The sequence below is a fragment of the Emys orbicularis genome, chromosome 9 (genome assembly GCF_028017835.1).
Source record: "Emys orbicularis isolate rEmyOrb1 chromosome 9, rEmyOrb1.hap1, whole genome shotgun sequence".
Taxonomy (NCBI): Eukaryota; Metazoa; Chordata; order Testudines; family Emydidae; genus Emys; species Emys orbicularis.
In genome coordinates this window covers 53,350,934-53,373,961 of record NC_088691.1, presented here as the reverse complement: position 1 = coordinate 53,373,961, position 23,028 = coordinate 53,350,934, and the positions used below count along the sequence as shown (strand labels likewise).

Sequence of the window (23,028 nt, the reverse complement as noted above, 5' to 3'; positions counted from 1 at the left end):
TGGGGACAGAGTACCTCACCCAAGGCCTGTTTTGTCCCGAAATTCCTCCTTTTTGCACATCCTGATCAATGTCTAAAGTCCAACACCTGCGTGACACCAGGAGAGAAGGACTTTCATTTATATGATAGATACCTTCTTCAGAAGACTCCTCTAGATCTGGTACCCTGGGTATTTCCTGGGTCACTGCAGAGAAAAGAAATCCTTGATGACTGAGAGACCTACATACGATTAGTTACATATCCTGCTGGGAGGGACCTTCTCCCCAGAAAAGTAAGACTCATGAACGCTATGAAAACAATGGTCTTCAAAGCTAGTAACTCAACAGACTAGTACTCCACACAGACTCTAAGGACCTTGTAGGATGTGAGGAGGCGAGAAGGTCTGCCCCATTCATTTGAGTCTGGCACTGTAACTTTGTGCTTGTAACAGATGGGTCCAGAGCCTGGGCCTAAGCCAGCCCTGATTACAGGATGAGTTCCATCCGAGAGGAATCAGGTGATTACTACATAAAAGGAGCCAGGGTTAAGTGCCGACAGGGTCTGGTGGGGGGAAGAGCTGGAGGGACGGGACTGAGATGGCTTCTGCAGGGCCATGAGCAAGCAGAGAAGACAGCTCTCCAGGCAGGGAGAGACCCTGACTAAATGCAGAACAGACTGGGAGACCTTCAAGATAGGTCCTGGGAAAACTGCAATACAGGTAGAGGATCCAACCCAGAGTCAATGGACCCCAGAGTTGAGGGTGGGGCTGGGTTCCCTCACTGGCATAAACCCTTTACAAGGGTAGCTGAGCCCAGCAAGGGAGCAGCAGATTGAGCCAAGAAGAAGCCCCAGAGAAGGTGGAAGGATTTTTTTGTTTCTGTTATCGACATCTTGGACCTTTTAGTTGGGACAGTTGTGACTCGGGAAGGGGTGACCTTAAAATTCTGACCCAACTCAACTGCCAAGTTATCCAACAAGCCGTCACAGCGTTGGAATGACGGTTGGCAGGGGGTGCTGGCCCAGTGTGAGAGCTGCAATACCAAGCCAGGCCACAAGAGAGTGCCTAGTGGGGAGGGGACTGTTACAGTGATGGCAGGAATGTCTAAAATCTCTTTGCTGCCAAGACTGGTTTCTGACACTTCAGGGATCTCTGCAGCTTAGCAGCCACAGCATCTGAAGGGAAGTCCTTGCTTTGCCCCGGGACTGGCATTGTGGGAAACCTCAATCTCAATGAGAAAATCTGAGCTGGAACAATTCCTTATTCTTGTGCAACTGATTTACTGGAACAAAGAATCGTTTGGGAGGGGACCTTACTTTTATTGCCAGATCTTGATTTATATCTGAATCCCTAGGGGCAAGTCTACACTATCGCACTACACTGGCATAGCTGCATTGCTGTAGCGTGTCTGGTAAAGATGCTGTATGCCGACGGGAAGGCACGCTCCCATCAGCATAATTACTCCACCTCTGTGAGAGGCGGAACTATGTTGGTGGGAGAGCATCTCCCGCTGACATAGCACCAGTGTGGACAGTGCTTAGTTGCTGTAACTTGTGTCACTTAAGTGTCTTTTTTACACTGCTGAGCTATGTACGTTACATCAACTTAAGCGGTAGTGTAGACCAGCCCTTAGACATGAGGGTCAGAAAACTTTAGATGCTAATGAGATATTTTCCTTGCTTGCTTGCCTGAACCAGCAAATATGCTGTAAAGGCTGTCAAGAGAGAGATGAAGTTGCGGGGCGGTCACAGCTATGGAAATCTTAGCAGTTCTCACTCTCATTAACCCAAAAGACACAACATTACCTTCAGCTTTGCTTGCAGACAGCATCTTGATCTGCAAAGAAATTATCTATCATTATCCACCATTCAAAGACCAGTTTCTTTTGTCTGCAAAGTCTAGTAACTTTTTTATCTCTAACTGGAGTTTGCACCATTGGGCACATCATCAAAGGATGCACAAAATAATTCGATGAAAGGCCAAAGCGTAAGCTGAGTTCATCATACATGCAAGGGAGACATTTTTGCTAGAATTATACACCAGATGGTTCCTAGATGGACACTTTGCCAGCAGACAAAAGGAAAAGTTTTATTTATTACATACAATTATATGTAACACTGTCTCAGTCAAAGGTCTGGAAAAGAACAAAAGAATCTCCAAGCCGCAATACAAAATGTTGTCCCATTATTATTCTGTACATGGCTCATGCTTGCTCATTCCCATATGTATGTGTTAATGTATGTGTTGTGATTTTGTGGGATTTAGGCCATTTCTACACTACAGGCACTACAATGCCAATGTAGCACCATAGTGCAGATGCTTCCTACATCTACGGAAGGGGGTTTTCCATCCACGTAGTTAATCCATCTCCCCAAGCAGTGGTAGCTAGATTAGCAAAAGAATTCTTCCATCAATGGAGGCATGTCTATACCAGGGGTTAGGTTGTCTTAACTATAGAGCTCAGGGATGTGAATTTTTCACACCCCTGAGCAGCGTAGCTAGGACGACCTAAACTGAAGTGTTGCCCAGGCCTGAGACCCTGATTTGACAAACCATTTTAGCACAGGCTCCTGCTTAAATCCATCCTGAGTTAGTAAAACATTTAAGCATGTGCTTAAAGTTAAGGACGTGCTTAAGTGCTTTGCCGAATCAGGGCCTACATCTTTAATTGTATCATTATATTTTAGCTCAAGCACCAGCAGCAGTTACAGTTGGGGGCCTTGAAGGACGCTTCTCGCCTCCTTATAACTGTTTGCCCTTTTCCCCCCCCCTTCAAAACTAGTCATTTTTGAGACTGAGTAAAAAAACCCAATGTTTTCCCCATTGTATATGAAAATCCTCCACTCATTTTTGGATAGCTCTAGTACTTCAGCAGTTTGTGTAGGAAGCTGAAATACCTCAGGTAAATGGTCCTTACTGAGGAGAAGTGAGTGGCTTAAAAATCACACTTCAGATGCACTCTAAAGCAAATAACTGTTACTGCCTAGGCTGAAGATGCCATCTTCTGTAGCTCAAAGGCTGTGGCAGACTCATAAACTAGGTATGGCTTAGCCTTTGGAGTGGGACAAAGAGCCATGCTGTGTTCACAGGCCCACAAGAACATGGCAAGCTTACTGTTTTCTCCTGCGATCTGATAACCTTGGTCTGCTCTTTGAGCCGAGCATTGAGCGAGGCCATTTGCTGTTGGAAGCGGTCGGCAGCTATCCGTTGGTCCTGAGACAGGGAGGCCCGGAGTCTCTCATTTTCATTCTTCAACTGAGAGAGACAAGGAAGGTAATTATGAGATCTGGACGTGACGAGTATAAAATATGGTGAAAATACCATTTTGCCCGTTAGCTCAGATTGCTCTCCTGGTCACTGTTAAGTGGGGCAGCTCCTGGATTTTCACTTGCCTTGAGATTTTAGTTTGCATTGAGATCCAGTGGCATATTTATAAACTTCTGTTGCTCTCTTTTCCTGCTTGATCATAGGTTCAAATCAAGACCAAGTAGAGAGAGAAGAAACAGAAAATGCAGCTTCATCAAAATCAAAATATTTCATGGGAAAGTGTCATTTTGACTAAGTTTCTGATGGGAAAATGTCATAACTAATCATTTGACTTTTTTGTTTCATTTGATATTTCCATAAGGTAAAATATTTCACTATATTATTGAAACATAATGATATAAAATATTAACTACACTATAGATTTGACTTTACAATTTTGATTCAATTTGTCTATATTACATTAAAATTAACATATATGTATCTATAGTATTAAATATATCATTGAAATTAATATGTATCATTTTGATCAATTTTGTTTCAATTATATTAAAGTTGAATCTGTATTAGTTAATATTTTATCATGTTTCAATATTATTGAAATGAAACATTTCAATGGTCACAAATTTTCATGTCACAAGAAATGTCAAAGTGTCGAAATTCTATTTTCCAACCAGCTCTAATAGCAAGCGATCCACAGCTGCTGCTGTCTGATGGTGCTCAGTGCCCTCTGTGTAATGTTAGCGGATGGTGACTTTCCACTTTTGGAAGCACACATGGCCGCGTCACAAAGCCACTGTCACAACTGATGGCACCGTGGGAATCTTCCCATTGACTTTAACTGGAATCACATTGGGCCCTTATATTTCAAGTTACATTTTTGTTTACCCTAATCAGTCTATGACCAGCTCTGTAAAGTGTTTCTTCTCTATTGTAGGGGTGCCAACATTGTATTTCAAAAATAAGGGATGGTTTTCTAAGTACCCCGCCCACCATCCTCTTCCTGATATTATTATTATTATTTTATTTATTAAGTACTCACCTACCTGCACCAGGGCTATTTCTTGCAGCTTTCTGCAGCACTCAGTAATTCCCAATCTTGTGGCATAAAGATGAAAAAATAAGGGAAGTCCCTTGTAATAAGGGGCTGTTGGCAACCCCACCGAAACCCCTTATTGTAAAACCCCTTGAGCTATTTTGTAAGAAAGCTACAGTTGAAAAAGAACATAAAAACGGCCATACTGGGTCTGACCAATGGTCCATCTAGTCCAGTATCGTGTCTTCTGACTGGCCAGTGCCTGATGATTCAGAAGGAGTGAACAGAATAGGACAATTGTGAGTGATCCATTCCATCATACAATCCCAGCTTCTGGGAGTTGGAGATTTTAGGGACATATGGAGCATACTAGCTGCTTTGGCTAACAGCCATTGATGGACCTATCCACTCCATGAACTCATCTAATTCTTTGTTGAGCCCACTTATACTTTTGGCCTTCACAACATCCCATGGCAAAAAAAAATACACCTCTACCCTGATAAAATGCGGTCCTCGGGATCCGAAAAATCTCACCGTGTTATAGGTGAGACCGCGTTACATCGGGGTAGGGAGACGAACCGCTCCCCGCCCCAGCTCACCTCTGCTCTGCCTCCTCCCCTAAGTGTGCCGCTACCGCTCTGCTTCTCCCTCCCTTCCAGGCTTGCCGCGCCAATCAGCTGTTTGGCCCAGCAAGCCTGGAAGGGCGGGGGGGAGAAGCGGAGCGGCGGTGGCGCGCTCAGGGGAGGAGGCGGAGATGAGCTGGAGCGGGGAGCGGTTCCTCTTCACCCTCTGTTACTTGCTGCGGCCCTCCCTGGGGCCCCCCGCCCCAGCTCACCTCCATTCCGCCTCCTCCCACGAGCGCGCCGCAGCTCCGCTTCTCCCCCCTCCCTCCCAGGCTTGCCGTGCCAATCAGCTGTGTGGCGCGGCAAGCCTGGGAGGGAGGGAGGGAGGGAGGAGAAGCGGACCTGCAGCGCGCTCGTGGGAGGAGGTGGAGCGGAGGTGAGCTGGGGCGGGGAGCGGTTCCTCTGCGCCCCCCCCTTGCTTGCTGCGGCCCTCCTGTCCCAGCTCACCTCTGCTCCACCTCCTCCCATGAGTGCACAGCAGCTCCGCTTCTCCTCCCTCCCTCCCAGGCTTGCCGCGCCAATCAGCTGTTTGGCACGGCAAGCCTGGGAAGGAGGAGAAGCGGAGCTGCAGCGCGCTCGTGGGAGGAGGCGGAGCGGAGGTGAGCTGGGGCGAGAGGCCCGGGGAGGGCCGCAGCAAGTAACGCGGGCGCAGAGGAACCTCTTACAGTAACACGAATTCAGATATAACGAGGTAAAGCAGCCCCGTCCCCCGGAGCGCTGCTTTACTGCGTTATATCCGAATTTGCGTTATATAGGACCGCATTATATCGGGGTAGAGGTGTAGTTACTATTCAGCCTTTGCACTACATTGCAGGGCTTTCTTCCTTGTTTCTAGTGGATGGGCTGAATTCTGCTGAGGGAGCTCTGTGCAGCTGATGTGGTCTAATATTGCTGATGTGTTAAATTGAGGCAGAAAAAACCTTCTACAAATGTGTCTGTAAGATGTGAGTCCGGGTGGCGCAAGCAGGATCTTACTGTGTGCCTCAGGAGCTCATGACTGACGTGCTACCCATAGGAGAATTCTGAGTCATCGCTTTTAGCTTCCGTCTGGTACTTACCTCTTCCTTTTCCACCTGGTGCTCCTTCTGAAGCTCCTTCAGCTTCTTCTTCCATTCTGTTTTCTGACAAATCAAAAATACCTTTGTTTTTTCTTCTCATTCACTTTGCCACGAGTGTGCCATTATTCACCATTACTGTTATTCAAAGTTTCAGAGGTTAAGGCTCGTGCATAGGAGCACCTCCTAATGTTTCCATTCTCCAAGCTACCTAGCTTTCTCTGGCTTGACCTTTGGACCTCATAAGACAGTTTCAGGGCAGCCTTAAACCTGGTATAGGGCTCTTCCTCCAACCACACTATGGCACAGAGGCCACGGCTGAGTAAGAGGGGCTGTCACCAGTATTCTTGTGCTCTTGTAATCCCCCGTTATTTGTTAGCCAATGCATATAGGTTATTTTTTACACACTCACCCATACACCACGTTAATAGTATTATGTGCAGGGTATAGATTGTTAAATTGTACTATGCTTATTCTTGCTCACTTATGCTAAGCCAGATATCCCATGATGCCCTGGGACAAATCTAGTTCAGTACTTGGCATAAGGAAATTTAAAAACTGTCAAAAGCTAGCTGGATGAGTGTTATGAAACAAAGGTACAAGACAATAATGTAAGATGTATGAATGCATTGTAGTAGGGAGTATCTTCATGCCCCTTAATGTCTGGAATGTAATAGTCAAACTACAGATGGAAAAGTACAGTGAGGCACCAAAGACAACGCTGGCTAGTTAAACTTTAAGTGATGTGAATAGTGCTTTGTAACATGTGAACAGCCACACTATAAGAGATGGCTAGTTTAAGGGGGCATTGGGGAAGCACACCTTCTGTGTAAGGTGAATCCACTGCGAGAATTTGCTCCTTGGAAGAATGGCATGTATTTCTCATTTTCGTATTCTACTGCTTTGTCTTTAGACAATAAATTTGGTTCTTTGGTCTCGTGAATGTTTTACGAGCCATGTGTGTAGTCAAACAATTGTAGTCAAATATATTGTAATAGCCACTGGGAGCCACTGGCAGCCAGCTCTATTTACAGCTTCACTAACTGGAAGGATGGTGAACAGCCCCATAACTTAGCAGAGGGGACAGGAGACTGGAGGTTCTATATTTCAGCTGGCCCATGACTGTGTCTAAAATAAAAAGCATGGTCAACCATGCAATGCATGCCTATGGCTTTTGCCTCTAGGGGATGTCTGTTCAGACTGTCTTCCACCAAACTTAACCTTGCCACAGCACGCAAACATCGAGCAGAAAAGAGAGCAATGGGGCCATGTAATCAGTGAGCTTGCTTGGTCAGATATTCCAAATCCTCACTTTGGACAGATGGAGCCTTTGTCCAATGGAATAACATCTGCAGGAAGAATGGACCATTCCACTGTGCATGTACCGTGGGTACAGGGGTGAAAGTAACTTAAAGGACTTACCGGTATGCCGGAGTCCTGAGCGAGGGCGTGGCCTCAACCGAAAGAGGCGTGACCTCAACCAGAAGAGGCAGGGCCTTTCAAGATTGAAAGGCCCTGGGGCGCCGGCTGTGGCTGTGAGCCCCAGGGCCTTTAAATCACCCCAGAGCTACCAGCTGCAGAGGTGGCTGGGAGCCCCAGGGCTGAGGGGCGAATTAAAGGGCCCAGGGCTCCAGCCGCCGCAGAGCTCCGGGCCCTTTAAATCACCGCGGGAGCCCTGCCGCCGCTACCCTGGCGCGGCAGGGCTCGGGTGGGGATTTAAAGGGCCCGGTGCTCCTGCCACTGCGGGGAGTCCCGGGCCCTTTAAAGCGCCGGCAGAGCCCTGCCGCTGCTGGGGTAGTGGTGGCAAGGCTCCGGCAGCGCTTTAAAGGGCCCGGGGCTCCGGCCGCTGCGGAGCTCTGGCAGCAGGGCTCGGGCGGTGCTTTAAGTGGCCGGGGCTCCCCATAGTGGCCAGAGCCCGGGCCCTTTAAATCACCGCCCTAGCCCTGCTGCCGCTGCCCTGGGGCTCCGGCAGCGATTTAAGGGGCCCGGGACTCCCGGCAGTGGCTGGAGCCCTGGGCCCTTTAAATCACCGCCGGAGAAGCCAGTCCAGTCCGGCACAGTGTACTGGCTCTTGCCGGTATGCCATACCAGACCGTACCGGCTTACTTTCACCTCTGCATGGGTAGAGAGCAAGAGCTATGTCTTAAAATGTCACCTCATAGGCACACAGGAATTGCCAGATCGGATCAGACCAGGGCTCTATCTACTCCAATAGCCTGTCACGAAGTTGTTTCAGTGGATGGTGCAGGAACCCCTGCAAGGGGTGGTTATGGCTTAAGCTGCCCCAAGGAAAGTTTCTCTCCCCCATGAATTAGAGGTCAGTTATGCACTGGAGCATGAGGGCTTATAACCCTTCTGCAGAGCTGTGCAGATTGGAAAACACACGCAGACCACGATTCAGGAAAGCACTTGGGATTAAGAACATGCTAAAAATTAAGCATGTGCCCAGTGCTATCCTGAATGTGAGCCCTAGTGTCCCATGAAATTCCATGCAAGGGGCGTTACTGGGTTTCCTTTGCCTTGCGCTATATTGCGCAGTCATAGGGGAGGTTCCCCACAGCTGGCTGATGGGGAACTGATCAGAACCAAACGGGCTGCTGCAGCTGGAGGCACTTCCTCACCTGTAATTCAGTCTTCTCCCTCATGCCCTGGAGCTCTCTCTGAGTCAGTGCCCACTGCCGCTTGTCATCAGAGTCATCATCCCGCAGGACCCCCAGATTGGACGCCACCAGGTTTTTGGCCTGCAGCTCCTGCAGTTTCTGGAGAGGATGGAAGGAAATATTTCTACCCGTGTCAGATACCAGCTAGCAATGGTACCTGATGGGAAAGTGACTCGAACCCTGACACCTGCGACTCACTTATCAAACTCCTGCATTGCCTGTCAGATGGGAGTGCTTGACCTTAGAATATTGTTTTCCTTTAGGTGAGACTTACCATAAAAATAACAATGGAACTGAACTAGACACAAGCAATCCTGGCTTGATGTTGTACACGACATGGCAGGGCATGGTAAGGAGTTTCCTTGAACAGGTCAATATTTGTCCCCATTCCGAGAGAGACTCATCCGTGTTGCCAAACTGGGGTGCAGTGGGGCAAATTAAAATGCCAGGGCTACTGCAGGGCTGGAATACACAGGTCACCGAGCTCTGAAATCCCACTGACTCCACTGAGCATGTTCAGCGCCCCTTGCAGCCTCATTTCCTGCTGTCACTCATTTGGGTTCCCAGCACTATTTTAAGCCAATTTTTTTGCTTCCTAGTTTCACTGACATTTCCTTGTGTGACACCCCTTCACCTTCCCCATTGGTATAAAGGGGAGCTACATTTATCAGCCTGTGGATGAAAAACATCCTTGCCAACCTTTGATATTTTGTTCTGATCTGACGGCATTAGAGAGAAAAAGCAATGGGACTTATTGAAGCCAACACACATGCCAGGGGGAAAGCTGGGCATCTGTTTCAACCGAAGAACGTTAACCCTCACATTTCACTCACCCCTTCCAAGGCAGAGTTCTTGCTGGCAATGTCCTTGAATTCTGTCAGGAACAACTGCCGCAGGCCATCCATTTCCTCCTGAAACTTTGTTCTCTCCTCCTCTTTCCATCTCTCAAATTCCCTTCTTCCCTCCTCTTCCCTCTGGCGAACTTTCTCTGCTTCCTGCCAAGGAAACATAAACTCCAAGCTGGAACTGAGAGGAAAACGGAGCCTGTCAAATGATTCAGACCCCCCACCACCACTTTCCCCAACCCCAGCTCTCAGTGAAATAAGCTCTGCCAATCTCACTTCATGAATCAGTCAGCTTCTCTGAGCTTAGGTCGTATCTGCACCCAAATTTTGTATTGATTTAACAATACTGGTATAACTAAAGTGGTACCTCCCAACTCAAGTGTGGATGCGGTTATATTGGTATAGAGGTGCTTATTCCTATAAGGCCTGGTCTACACTACGTGTTTAGGTCGACTTTAGCAGCGTTAAGTCGAATGAAGCCTGGACACGTTCACACGACGAAGCCCTTTCTTTCGACTTAAAGGGCCCTTTAAACCGGTTTCTTTACTCCACCTCCGACGAGGGGATTAGCGATAAAATCGGCCTTAGGGGGTCGGAATTGGGGTAGTGTGGACGGAATTCGACATTATTGGCCTCCGGGAGCTATCCCACAGTGCTTCATTGTGACCGCTCTGGACAGCACTCTCAACTCAGATGCACTGGCCAGGTAGACAGGAAAAGCCCCGCAAACGTTTGAATTTCATTTCCTGTTTGCTCAGCGTGGAGAGCACAGGTGACCAGGCAGAGCTCATCAGCACAGGTAACCGTGATGGAGTCCCAGGATCGCAAAAGAGCTCCAGCATGAACAGAACGGGAGGTATGGGATCTGCTCGCAATATGGGGAGACGAATCACTGCTAGCTGAACTCCGAAGCAGTAAACGAAATGGCAAAATATTAGAAAAGGTCTCCAAGGCCATGAAGGACAGAGGCCATAACAGGGACGCACAGCAGTGCCGCGTGAAAATTAAGGAGCTAAGGCAAGCCTACCACAAAGCCAGAGAAGCAAACGGAAGGTCCGGGGCAGAGCCGCAAACATGCCGCTTCTACGCGGAGCTGCATGCCATTCTAGGGGGTGCAGCCACCACTACCCCAACCGTGTGCTATGACTCCCTCACTGGAGAAACACACAGGGAAGCGGGTTCGGGGTACGAGGAAGATGAGGATGGAGATAATGTAGATAGCTCACAGCCGCAAGGAAGCGGAGAAACCGGTTTCCCCAACAGCCAGGATATGTTTATCACCCTGGACCTGGAACCAGTAACCCCAGAACTCACCCAAGGCGTGCTCCCAGACCCTGAGGGCACACAGGGGACCTCTGGTGAGCGTACCTTTGTAAATATTACACATGGTTTAAAAGCAAGCGTGTTTAATGATTAATGATTAATTTGCCCTGGCAATCGCGGCCAGTACAGCTACTGGAAAAGTCTGTTAACGTGTATGGGGATGGAGCGGAAGTCCTCCAGGGACATCTCCAGAAAACTCTCCCGGATGTACTCCCAAAGCCTTTGCAAAAGGTTTCTGGGGAGGGCTGCCTTATCCCGTCCGCCATGGTAGGACACTTTACCACGCCAGGCCAGTAGCACGTAGTCTGGAATCATTGCATAACAAAGCATGGCAGCGTATGGTCCCGGTGTTTGCTGGCATGCAGACAACATCCATTCCTTATCGCTCTTTGTTATCCTCAGGAGAGTGATATCATTCACGGTCACCTGGTTGAAATGGGGCAATTTTATTAAGGGGACATTCAGAGGTGCCCCTTCCTGCTCTGCTGAACAGAAATATTCCCCGCTGTTAGCCACGCGGTGGGGGGGAGGGGTGAAGTGATCATCCCAGAGAATTGGGTGTGTGGGGGAGGGGAGTTAGTTGGGTTTGTGCTGCATGTTAACCCTGAAACCGCAGCCCCTCCTTTTACATTGCAAACCCATTTTAAATGGCCAACCCAACGGGTGCTTGGTATGGGAAATGAGAGTATTACTGTTTGAAACCATTCCCACATGTTAAGAAGGTTAAAAAAGCCAAAAGACTGTGTCTTACCATGGCTGCCTGCAAGCTGAAATCTGTGGCCTGGCACTGCGTGAGTGATCTCTCACACCAAACCGGCAGGCCCTCAATATAAGAGGAAAAATGCGACCTTGTAACGAAAGCACATGTGCTGTGTAATGTGAACAGCAAAATTTAACGTGAAAGAGTGTACCCATTGTTCTCTAAAATGTGTCTTTTTTAACCACCTCTCCCTTCTCCTCCACCAGCTGCAAATGTTCCTCCTTCACAGAGGCTAGTGAAGATTAGAAAGGGAAAACGTAGGACGCGGGATGACATGTTCACAGAGCTCCAGATGTCCTCCCACGCTGACAGAGCACAGCAGAATGCGTGGAGGCAGTCAATGACTGATTACAGAAAAGCACAATATGAACGAGAGGAGAGGTGGCATGCTGAATCGCGGGATGAACAGAGCAAGTTGCGGGCTGAAGATGATAGGTGGCGTCAGCTTGCAGACAGAAGGCAAGAGTCGATGCTTCGGCTGCTGGAGCATCAAACTGATATGCTCCAGTGTATGGCTGAGCTGCAGGAAAGGCAGCAGGAGCAGAGACCGCCGCTACAGCCCCTGTGTAACCAACAGCCCTCCTCCCCAAGTTCCATAGCCTCCTCACCCAGACGCCCAAGAACACGGTGGGGGGGCCTCCGGCCACCCAGTCACTCCACCCCAGATGATTGCCCTAGCATCAGAAGGCTGGCCTTCAATAAGAGTTAAAGTTTTAAACTGCAGTGTGTCCTTTTCCTTCCCTCCTCCCCCACCCATCCCGGGCTACCTTGGCAATTATCCCCCTAGTTCTGTGATGAATTAATAAAGAATGCATGAATGTGAAGTAACAATGACTTTATTGCCTCTGCAAGCGGTGCTCGAAGGGGGCAGGAGAGGGTGGGGTGGTTGGCTTACAGGGAAGTAGAGTGAACCGGGGGGGGGGGGGGGCGGAGGGTTCATCAAGGAGAAACAAACAGAAGTTTCACACCGTAGCCTGGCCAGTCACAAAACTCATTTTCAAAGCTTCTTTGATGCGCACCGCGCCCTGCTGTGCTCCTCTAACCGCCCTTGTGTCTGGCTGAGCGTAATCAGCGGCCAGGCGATTTGCCTCAACCTCCCACCCCGCCATAAATGTCTCCCCCTTACTCTCACAGATATTGTGCAGCGCACAGCAAGCAGCAATAACAATGGGGATATTCTTTTCGCTAAGGTCTGAGCGAGTCAGTAAGCTGCGCCAGCGCGCTTTTAAACGTCCAAATGCACATTCCACCACCATTCGGCACTTGCTCAGCCTGTAGTTGAACAGGTCCTGACTCCTGTCCAGGCTGCCTGTGTACGGGTTCATGAGCCATGGCATTAAGGGGTAGGCTGGGTCCCCAAGGATCACGATAGGCATTTCAACATCCCCAACAGTTATTTTCTGGTCCGGGAAGAAAGTCCCTTCCTCCAGCTTTTGAAACAGAGCAGAGTGCCTGAAGACGCGAGCATCATGTACCTTTCCCGGCCATCCCACGTTGATGTTGGTGAAACGTCCCTTGTGATCCACCAGGGCTTGCAGCAGCATTGAAAAGTACCCCTTGCGGTTTATGTACTCGGTGGCTTGGTGCTCCGGTGCCAAGATAGGGATATGGGTTCCGTCTATGGCCCCACCACAGTTTGGGAATCCCATTGCAGCAAAGCCATCCACTATGGCCTGCACGTTTCCCAGAGTCACTACCCTTGATATCACCAGGTCTTTGATTGCCCTGGCAACTTGGATCACAGCAGCCCCCACAGTAGATTTGCCCACTCCAAATTGATTCCCGACTGACCGGTAGCTGTCTGGCGTTGCAAGCTTCCACAGGGCTATTGCCACTCGCTTCTCAACTGTGAGGGCTGCTCTCATCCTGGTATTCTGGTGCTTCAGGGCAGGGGAAAGCAAGTCACAAAGTTCCATGAAAGTGCCCTTACGCATGCGAAAGTTTCGCAGCCACTGGGAATCGTCCCACACCTGCAGCACGATGCGGTCCCACCAGTCTGTGCTTGTTTCCCGGGCCCAGAATCGCCGTTCCACGGCATGAACCTGCCCCAGTAACACTATGATTTCCACATTGCTGGGGGCTGTGCCTTGTGAGAGGTCTATGTCCATGTCAATTTCCTCATCACTCTCATCGCCGTGCTGCAATCGCCTCCTCGGCTGGTCCTGGTTTAGCTTTGGCATGTTCTGGCTCTGCATATACTCCAGGACAATGCGCGTGGTGTTCATAGTGCTCATAATTGCCGCGGTGATCTGAGCGGGCTCCATGATCCCAGTGCTAGCTATGGCGTCTGGTCTGAAAAAAGGCACGAAACTAGTATCTGACGGACCAGGGGAAGGAGGGAGGGAGGGGCGAGTGACGACATGGCATACAGGTACAGGGAATTAAAATCAACAAAGGTGGCTGTGCATCAGGGAGAAACACAAACAACTGTCACACAGAATGGCCCCCCCCAAAGATTGAACTCCAAAGCCTGGGTTTAGCAGGCCGTTGATTTGACGGAGGGAGGGGGAAGCAAATGAATACAGAACAAATCTATTTTTTACATCTTAAGACGGCGGTGCAGCATGACTGATAGCCCTCGGCATCTTCTGGGTGCTTGGCAGCAAATACTGGGCGCTTGGCAGTTAGTGTACTAAGACTGATAGCCACTGCAGTATGATGATGATGGATACCAGTCATAATATACTATCTACTGCCAAAAGGCAAGGGGCTGCTGCTGTGTAGCAATGCAGCCCCACGTCTGCCAGCCCCACGTCTGCCAGCACCCAGATCGCCCTCGGCCTCTTCTGGGCGCTTGGCAGAAAATAGCATACTATGACTGATAGCCATCATTGTCAAGACAGTTCGATAGGACTGAGCATGTCTGCCCAGGTGCCCATGATTGACAGCCACTGCTGTACGATGACGACGGTTACCAGTCGTAATAAACCATCTACTGCCAAAAGGCAAAAGGCAAGGGCTGGTGCAATGCAGCCCTACGGCTGCCAGCACCCAGATCGCCGATGAAGGCTACCAGTCATGCTGCACCGTCTACCGCCAAAAGGCAGTTAGCTGCTGCTGCTGTGTAGCAATGCAGTCCCACGTCTGCCGGCACCCAGATGACATATGGTGACGGTGAACTGAGCTGAGCGGGCTCCATGCTTGCCGTGGTATGTTGTCTGCACAGGTAACCCAGGTAAAAAGGCGCGAATCTATTGTCTGCCGTTGCTCTGACGGAGGGGGAGGGGCCTGACGACATGTACCCAGAACCCCCCGCGACACTGTTTTGCATCATTCGGGCATTGGGATCTCAACCCAGAATTCCAATGGGCGGCGGAGACTGCGGGAACTGTGGGATAGCTACCCATAGTGCAATGCTCCGGAAGTCGACGCTAGCCTCGGTACTGTGGACGCGGTCCGCCGAATAGAGCACTTAGAGCATTTTATGTGGGGACACACACAATCGGCTGTATACAACCGATTTCTATAAAACCGGCTTCTATTAATTCGACCTAATTTCGTAGTATAGACATACCCTAAGGTATCCTGGTATCAGGCATAGTTATACCAGTATAACTGCAGCCACACTAGCGCTTCTACCAGTATAACCATTTCAGTATAAAATCACACACCCAATTGACAAGAGTATGTAATTATAGAATCAAAGAAGTGTAGGACTGGAAGGGACCTCGAGAGCAGGGCAGGACTAAGTATTATCTAGACCATCCCTGACAGGTGTTTGTCTAACCTACTCTTAAAAATCTCAAATGACGAAGCAATTTATTCCAGTGCTTAACCACCCTGACAGTTAGGAAGTTTTTCCTCATGTCCAACCTAAACCACCCTTGCTGCAATTTAACCACATTGCTTCTTGTCCTGTCCTCAGTAGTTAAGGAAAACAACTTTTCTCCCTCCTCTTTGTAACAACCTTTTATGTACTTGAAAACTGTTATCATGTCCCCTATCAGTGTTCTCCAGACTAAACAAACCCAATTTTTTCAATCTTTCCTCATAGGTCATGTTTTCTAGATCTTTAATCATTTTTGTTGCTCTTCTCTGGACTTCCTCCTATTTGTCCATATCTTTCCTGAAATGTGTCGTCCAGAACTGGACACTATACTCCAGTTGAGGCCTAATCAGCATGAAGTAGAGTCAGGGCCGGCTCTGGCTTTTTTGCCGCCCCAGGCAAAAAAGCTTCCGGCCGCACCCCCCCGCGGGGGGGGGGGGCGGCCGGAGCCCCGGGGGGAGGGCGGAGTGCCCGGCCGGGGCTCCGCTCTCCCCGGCGGCCGGGGGGAGGGCGCCGGGGGGGAGGGCGGCCGGAGCCCTGGGAGGAGGGCGGAGTGCCCGGACGGGGCTCCGCTCTCCCCGGCGGCCAGAGCGTCGGGAGCAGGGCGGCGAGCCCGGCCGTGGCCCCGCTTTCCCCGGCGGCGGGAGCCGGAGCACCGCGCCGCCCCCCTCCAGGTGCCACCCCAAGCACAAGCTTGGTGGGCTGGTGCCTGGAGCCGGCCCTGAGTAGAGTGGAAGAATTACTTCTCGTATCTTGCTTACAACACTCCTGCTAATACATCCCAGAATGATGTTTGTGTTTTTTTGCAACAGTATTATACTGTTGACTCATATTTAATTTGTGATCCACTATGACCCCCAGATCCCTTTCCGTAGTACTCCTTCCTAAGCAGTCATTTTGTTTTGTATATGTGCAACTGATTGTTCGGTCCTAAGTGGAGTACTTTGCATTTGTCCTTATTGAATTTAATCTTGTTTACTTCAGACCATTTCTCCAGTTTGGCCTGATTAGATTGAATTTTAATCCTATCCTCCAAAGCATTTGTGACCCCTCCCAGCTTGGTATCGTGCACAAACTTTATAAGTGTAATCTCTGTGCCATTATCCAAATCATTGATGAGGATATTGAACAGAACAGGACCCAGAACTGATCCCTGCAGGACCCCACTTGTTATGCCCTTCCAGATTGACTTTGAATGACTGATAACTACTCTCTGGGAACGGTTTTCCAACCAGTTATGCACCCACCATATAGTAGCTCCATCTAGGTTGCTTTCCCTAGTTTGTTTATGAGAACACTGTGAATTACCCAGAATTCCAAGTTGGCTAGTACAGCCCAGTTGCCACAGCGTCACTGCTCTGGTACCCTAGCTAGCTAGATGAGAACTAGCTCAGATATGTCTACAACCAACTGCAGCCACACCCTGTGATTGCAGTGTAGACATATCCTTAGTTACACCACTGCAAAAAACATGTGTGGAGACAGCCTTGGGCTAAAGTCAGGTCTACCGTGGAAACGTTTGCTGGTATAATAATATCAGTCAGGGCTATGACTTAATGACATTTTGATAGTGGAAGAAGCCCTAGTGTAACTGAAGTCATACTGGCAAAAAGACCATTTGTCAGCATGGCTTATTCAGTCTGGGGAACTAGTATAAGCGATACCAGCAAAAGCACTCTTTGGCAGTAATAGCTGCATTTCCAGCAGGAGGGTTTGCTGGTATAGCACTGACTGTATATACCTGTATCGTGACACCAGAAAACCTTTTCTAGTGTAGACTAGGCCTACATTTATATGAAAGTTTGTTTGTTTTTAAAGGAATGTTACTTTTAGGATATATCAAAAATTTTGTTACTGTCAAGCAGTTTTGCCTTTCATTGCAGATTTTCTGTGAAAAATTTCAAAAGAAATTAGACTTTTCCTTGATGTTGGAAAATGTTCACTGAGTTTTTCATTTTGTTCCAGGTCAAAGTAAAATTAGGGTGACCAGATGTCCCGATTTTATAGGGACAGTTCCGATATTTGGGGCTTTTTCTTATATAGGCTCCTATTAACCCCCACCTCCTGTCCCGATTTTTCACACTTGCTGTCTGGTCACCCTAAGTAAAATAAATGTTCCCCTTCCTCCCTCCCTCCCTCCCCCGTTTTCCCCCCAAATCCTTGGAAATACACTTTTTTTTCATACCTGAACCCTGCGCTGAGTCTCAGCCTCTCTCTCAATTTCCAGCTGGGTATGGGTCTCTTTCAGCTTCATTCTTAGTTCTTGAATCTCATCCTCCATTTGCTCCACCTGCTTCTTCTTCTGTCTCTCTGTGAAGGCCATTCAAACCGTGGAACCATGAACAATGGCCTGAATTGCCAGAGGCTTCTGCTGTGACTTATTTGGGGTGTTTAGGATCTGATCCTGCTTTCATTAAAGCCAGTGACAAAACTCCCGTTGACTTTAAAGCTTCAGGATCAGTCCTTGAGTCATTTGCCCCAGAAAAGGGGCTCAATTTTCATTGAAAAACATTTGCAAAATGTGGCACATGTTCAAATTTGTAACAAAATTAAAAACGCCAAGCCATCTTTTGCTTTTCACTGCAAGTGTTTTTGAACAGCTGCTGCAATTTTAAAATAAGATACTTGGGAAAATGGCTTAAGGATTGGACACATGTGTAAGATATATGTATAACACCACTACCCTCTGCTGGACAGAATGTATATCACAGCAGCTGGAGAGCCATCCTTGAGTTGAGCTCAGCTTGAATTTTTTGTACTCAATGTTGTGATTTCTTTCCTTCGGGCAACTTGTTTGTGGGTAGTGAAACAGGTGACTATAGTGTCTGTGTGGCTCCAGTTCTGACTTCTCTTCTCTGCCAAGTTGAAGCATTGGAATTCTGGTCTTGATAAGTGACTAAGTAATTCTATAGATAGCAAAGTGCTTTACAAAGGAGATCAGTAGCATCATCTCTATTTTACAGATGGGGAAACTGAGGCACAGAAGGGGAAGTGACTTGCGTAGGGTCACCCAGCAGGCCAGTGGCAGCACCAGGATTAGAACCTAGACCTCCTGAGTTCCAGTCCATTGCTCTAGCCACTAGGCCACCCTGTCTCTCCTGTCTTTCTTTTTTTTCCCTTTCTTTTTTTTTTTTTGAATAAAGGAGACATCTATATGTTTTCAAATGTGTTGTCTCATTTTAGATGCAAATGCTTCATTACTGATTTGGGATCTTCAGCAGTGCAGATGGGCGCCTAATGTTAGTCACGTAGATCCATTTCTATGAACCTAAATATACAGCTTGATTTTCAGAGATGCTGAGTATCATAGTTATTGGGTTCACTGTACCTCACACAGCCCCTGGTCTCTCTGACAGCACCCACTCTAGGTCCCAGCCCTGGGTCTGTCACCTCTTTTGAGGGGTGAGAAGATACGTTTTTCCCACTCTCAGACTGGATGCTGGGTGGCAATGCACTGCGATCACCTTAGCAGCTTGGACTTGGATTCAGACCCTGCAGTGCTGCTCCCATCAGGGCAATGACAGTGGAAATTAGTGACCCAGCAGCTTCCTTAAAGGAAAGTATGATCTGCTTAGAACAAAAGTATATCAGAGAAAGCCAGTCTTAAAAACAATTAAGTATGCTGCATGCCCATGTCGCTCCTCTCCAAGACTTGTCATCCCCTGCAGCTAGGAGGCCTAAAACCCTTCCAAAAAGAAGCTGAAGGAGAAAAGCTCAGCCCCATACTCACCAGCTTCGCTGGCCTCAGTGTGTCTGCGCTGAATGTGGGCTTGGAGGTAGGAGTAGTTCATGAAGGCCTTGTCACATAGCTGACACTGGGCATTAGAAAAAGCGAATGAGTGAAAGGGGTCAGATTATCCCATCCCATCCTACCGTCCCACCCCAAACAAAAAGACTTCATTCTGTTAGTTGAAAGCAGAGTTCCCAACATACTTGGATAACTGAGTCAGAAATTTCCACCATATGCATCTGACGAAGTGGGTATTCACCCACGAAAGTTTATGCTCCAATACTTCTGTTAGTCTATAAGATACCACAGGACACTTTGTCGCTGAGTCAGAACCTTATCACAGCACGATTATCAGAGCATCTTTACTCTGAGGCCAAAAGAGAACCTCTCGTAGGGTTGGAGAAGAAGAGACAATCCAAGAAGAAGATTCAGAGACCGCTCAGGCTTGCAGGGAAAACTTTTGGCTACAGAAGACCAAAATGAGTCAATATCAGCCACAGGGTGATGAAGGACAAAAAGAACAGCTTTTATAAAGATATTCAGGAGGAAAGAAGTACTAGGGAGAGAGTAGGCTCATTAACAAACGAAGAGGAGGATGAATTAATGATTCAAAAATGGCTGAAGTACTGCAATTAAAAAAAAATTGGTCTTCAACTGGAAAAAGATGGAAGTGAAGCTGGAGCCATTAATAAAGACGGAAGAGCTGCGGCTAAGAGACGGTTTGGAATAGATGAATATAAATCCGATGGCTTGTAGGACATGCATTGCACAGCAGTAAGGAAATTAGCTGACCAATGTGGTGATTTATTGGCAATCACTTGTTTTTAATAATTATGGATAAATGGGTAGGTACGATAAGACTGGAGGAAAGAAATGTGCTACTGGCTTCCAAAGAAAGGAATCCTAGCATTTCCTGTCATATATCTATCATAGGTATTTATATGTCCCCCAGGACCGTAGAATCTGAGCACCTCAGCTTGGATCCACAAAGGGCCTTCGGCATTGCAACCCCTAACTTTTAGGTGCCTAGCAAATCACAGGAACACACTGGGGTCCACAGAGCCTGAGAGAGGCACCTAGGCTCCTTGTACAACAAATGGGGAGAGAGAGGCACCTAAGAATGGGATCCACAAAGCCAGCACGCTAGGCAGGGAGCCATCTAAGATAGCCAATGGGAGATGCTGAGGAGAGGGGTGTGCCCTAAACCACACCCCTTCCCGGAGTTAGGCACCTAAGTCTGGGCTGCAGGGAGGCCCGTCACCGGGAGCTGGGCATCTTAGATACCTCCCTCACTCCACACAAAACAGCCTGGAGGAAGGGGGGAAGGAGGAGGATCTCCTCCCTTAAATTTTTTAGCCCAGTAGTTAGAGCCCTCACCCCCAATGTGGCAGACCCCAGTTCAGCTGCCTGGGGGGGAGAAGGGGTTTGACCAGGCATCTGCCACCTCTCAGGGGACTGCTCCAACTGCTGGGCTAGAGAGTCATTCTCACTGGCTCTGGCCCAACTGACATTTAATGAAAGAGGCTTCAACAGGAGAGACTGGAGGAGACCCACCTCAGAACGTCCCATAGCCCAGTGGTTCGGGGAGCTCATCTGAGACGTGGGAGATCCCTGATCAAATCCCTTCTCCTCAGCAGGCAGAGGGGGGACTTGATCAGGGTCTCCCACATCCTGGGTGAGTGCCCAAGCCACCAGGGCCATGATACCGCCAAGCACTTAAGCACACACTTACCTAGAAGAAGGGCAGTAGTCAATGGAACTCTTCGCAAGGTTCCAGTTCAGCTTGGCTGGATCAGGGCTGAACAGGGAATTTTTCTGTCTAGCGCCTGGTCTAGGTCACGCTTACCTAGTGCTGCTGGGGACTGAATTGCCATTGCCGCTGAGGTCACTGGTGAAAAGGCTCCTTCCTCTCACACCTCCAGGACAATCAAGGCTGGAAGGTTATTTTTGTTCTCTGCCCCAGAGCTCACCTTGTGGTAGTTATTGGTCCCAGCCTGCAAGAGGAGCTGTTGGGTGGCAATCATCTTCTTCCGCCTCCGGCTCTCCTCCTTCACTCCCTTCAACTCCTCTGCCTGCTTGTCCTGCTCCTGCTTGGTGCGCTTCAGCTCCTCCAGGGTAGCCTGCAACTGCTCCTCCTGCAGCGCCAGGCTGGCAGTCAGGTACTCCTGCGAGTGCAGCAGGTATTCGATGGTCAGCTGTGCCATCTTAAGGACCTTTAAGAGAACCGGGTCTATGGGCTGCTGGCAGTGCGGGCACTTCTCCGAGTCCAGGTTACAGAAGGTGACGCTGGCAATGTTCTCTTGGAGCGTGGTCACGTCCAGCTCCCGAGCCACCCGTTCCACGTCTATAGCACTGAACCGCCTCCAGTCAACGCTGTCTCGACGGGACTGGAATTTGAAGGCGGGAATTCCACCTGGGTTGGCCAGCATGTTCCCAAAGACAATCCCACTAGTAGGGTAGCTCATGGAGGTGGTGTGCCCTGGCATACCCAGCCACTTAGTTCTGAAGACAGGCCAATGCAATGGGTAATATGTATTTTGGGAGAAAGGCTGGAAAATAAGGGAAAAAGGCTGGTAGGTATGTTTATCGTTCTTCACACACAGAGATCTGCACTGAGCATGAACATCTACTGTGTGCAAACACAAAGCTACCTTTCATCTGCATACATTCAAATCTCTGTGATCCTAGGGCTGGCCGCAACATTTTATCAAAACATTTTTCAGAACAAAAAAATGGCTTGTTAAATTTTTGCAAGAAAATTTCTGTTTTTGTTGGAATATTTTGGATTTTTGTCAAAAAAAAAACCCAAAAAACCAACCAGCCCCTCCAATGGTTCTTTTTTAAATTATTTATTTATTTATTTTTGGGGGGATGAAAAACCAAATTATTTTTCTGAAAATTTTCTTCAATTTTTTGTGGTAATTAAAATACGTTTTTACCAACTCTGTATAGAACTCACTCATATACTGAAGATGTACATACCAATGGTTTTTGCATATACATGTATGCCTATACAAAGTCAATGCAAACTGCTGTGCTCAACCCTTTTGAAAATCAGAGAACTTATTTAGGTGCCTAAATGTGTATTTAGGAGCCAATTTCAGAAAATCACTTTTTAATATAGTGGCCTTAGCACTCACAACTGTACGCATACACATACCTACATTTACAAATACATATCGAATGTTCATACAAACACCTCTATACAGCACACCTATACACACCTAAAACATATGCATGCATCCACAGTGTATGAATCCCAATAACATATGGCTATAACTACACTGTATACATATACGCATACACATGCACAGAGACGCACATACCCATATAAAGAATAGCCTGTGTAAATAGAAGAGACTATTAGAAAATGATTCTCTGTGAGGAAATGGTATCGGTTTATTTTGTTAAATTCTGCAGGGAAATACATGTCAGCTACTGATATATTGAAGACCGAGCAATTACTAGATATGTGGAAAATCAACAGATGGTAACTATGCTGAATGGTACTTTTCAGCTTTTAATGCTTTAAAGTGGAAACTTTAAAAAGAAACCCATCTTTTTTGAGTTACAGCTGTTTAAATGTTCTGTCTCTTTCACACACATATATATACACACACACAGTTCTTCATGGTAGTACACAGTTCTGACTGCCTTCAGACACCACATGTTAAACAGATACATTGACTGTATTTAAATATTGCAAAATTTTTGATTTGTGCCATCCACAGGCCAAAAACACTTTTTTGTGTTACCTAGCTCTGACTTAAATCTAAGTTATTCCATGACACAGTGTTTGGTCATTTTGTGTCCTAAAATACAGACATACATATTAGAGCAGTTAGATAACCAGGCTTAAAAGATATTTTAAAAATCTGTAAACCTCTCTATATAGTTTCAAGGAATCTTTCTCATTAGCCTTCGTAGCTGGAAATTCTGTTGAGGGTTAATATCCACAAACTGTAAAATGTAACAAGTATTTAACCATTA

The 23,028-nt window shown here is 47.9% G+C and overlaps 1 protein-coding gene across 1 annotated transcript in view; it reads right to left on the bottom strand.

The window, feature by feature from the left end:
• DZIP1L (DAZ interacting zinc finger protein 1 like) overlaps nt 1–21,524 on the bottom strand; it is a 33,710-nt gene extending 12,186 nt beyond the window's left edge. The window contains exons 1-9 of the mRNA XM_065411189.1: nt 21,009–21,524; nt 19,039–19,123; nt 17,494–17,618; nt 9,448–9,609; nt 8,576–8,713; nt 5,958–6,020; nt 3,091–3,231; nt 1,782–1,812; nt 133–183 (exon numbers count right to left, since the gene is read on the bottom strand). Of these exons, the coding sequence (XP_065267261.1) occupies nt 133–183; nt 1,782–1,812; nt 3,091–3,231; nt 5,958–6,020; nt 8,576–8,713; nt 9,448–9,609; nt 17,494–17,618; nt 19,039–19,123; nt 21,009–21,524 (1,312 nt within the window). The remainder of the gene's footprint in view (nt 1–132; nt 184–1,781; nt 1,813–3,090; nt 3,232–5,957; nt 6,021–8,575; nt 8,714–9,447; nt 9,610–17,493; nt 17,619–19,038; nt 19,124–21,008) is intronic.
• Between the last annotated feature and the right edge of the window lie 1,504 nt (nt 21,525–23,028).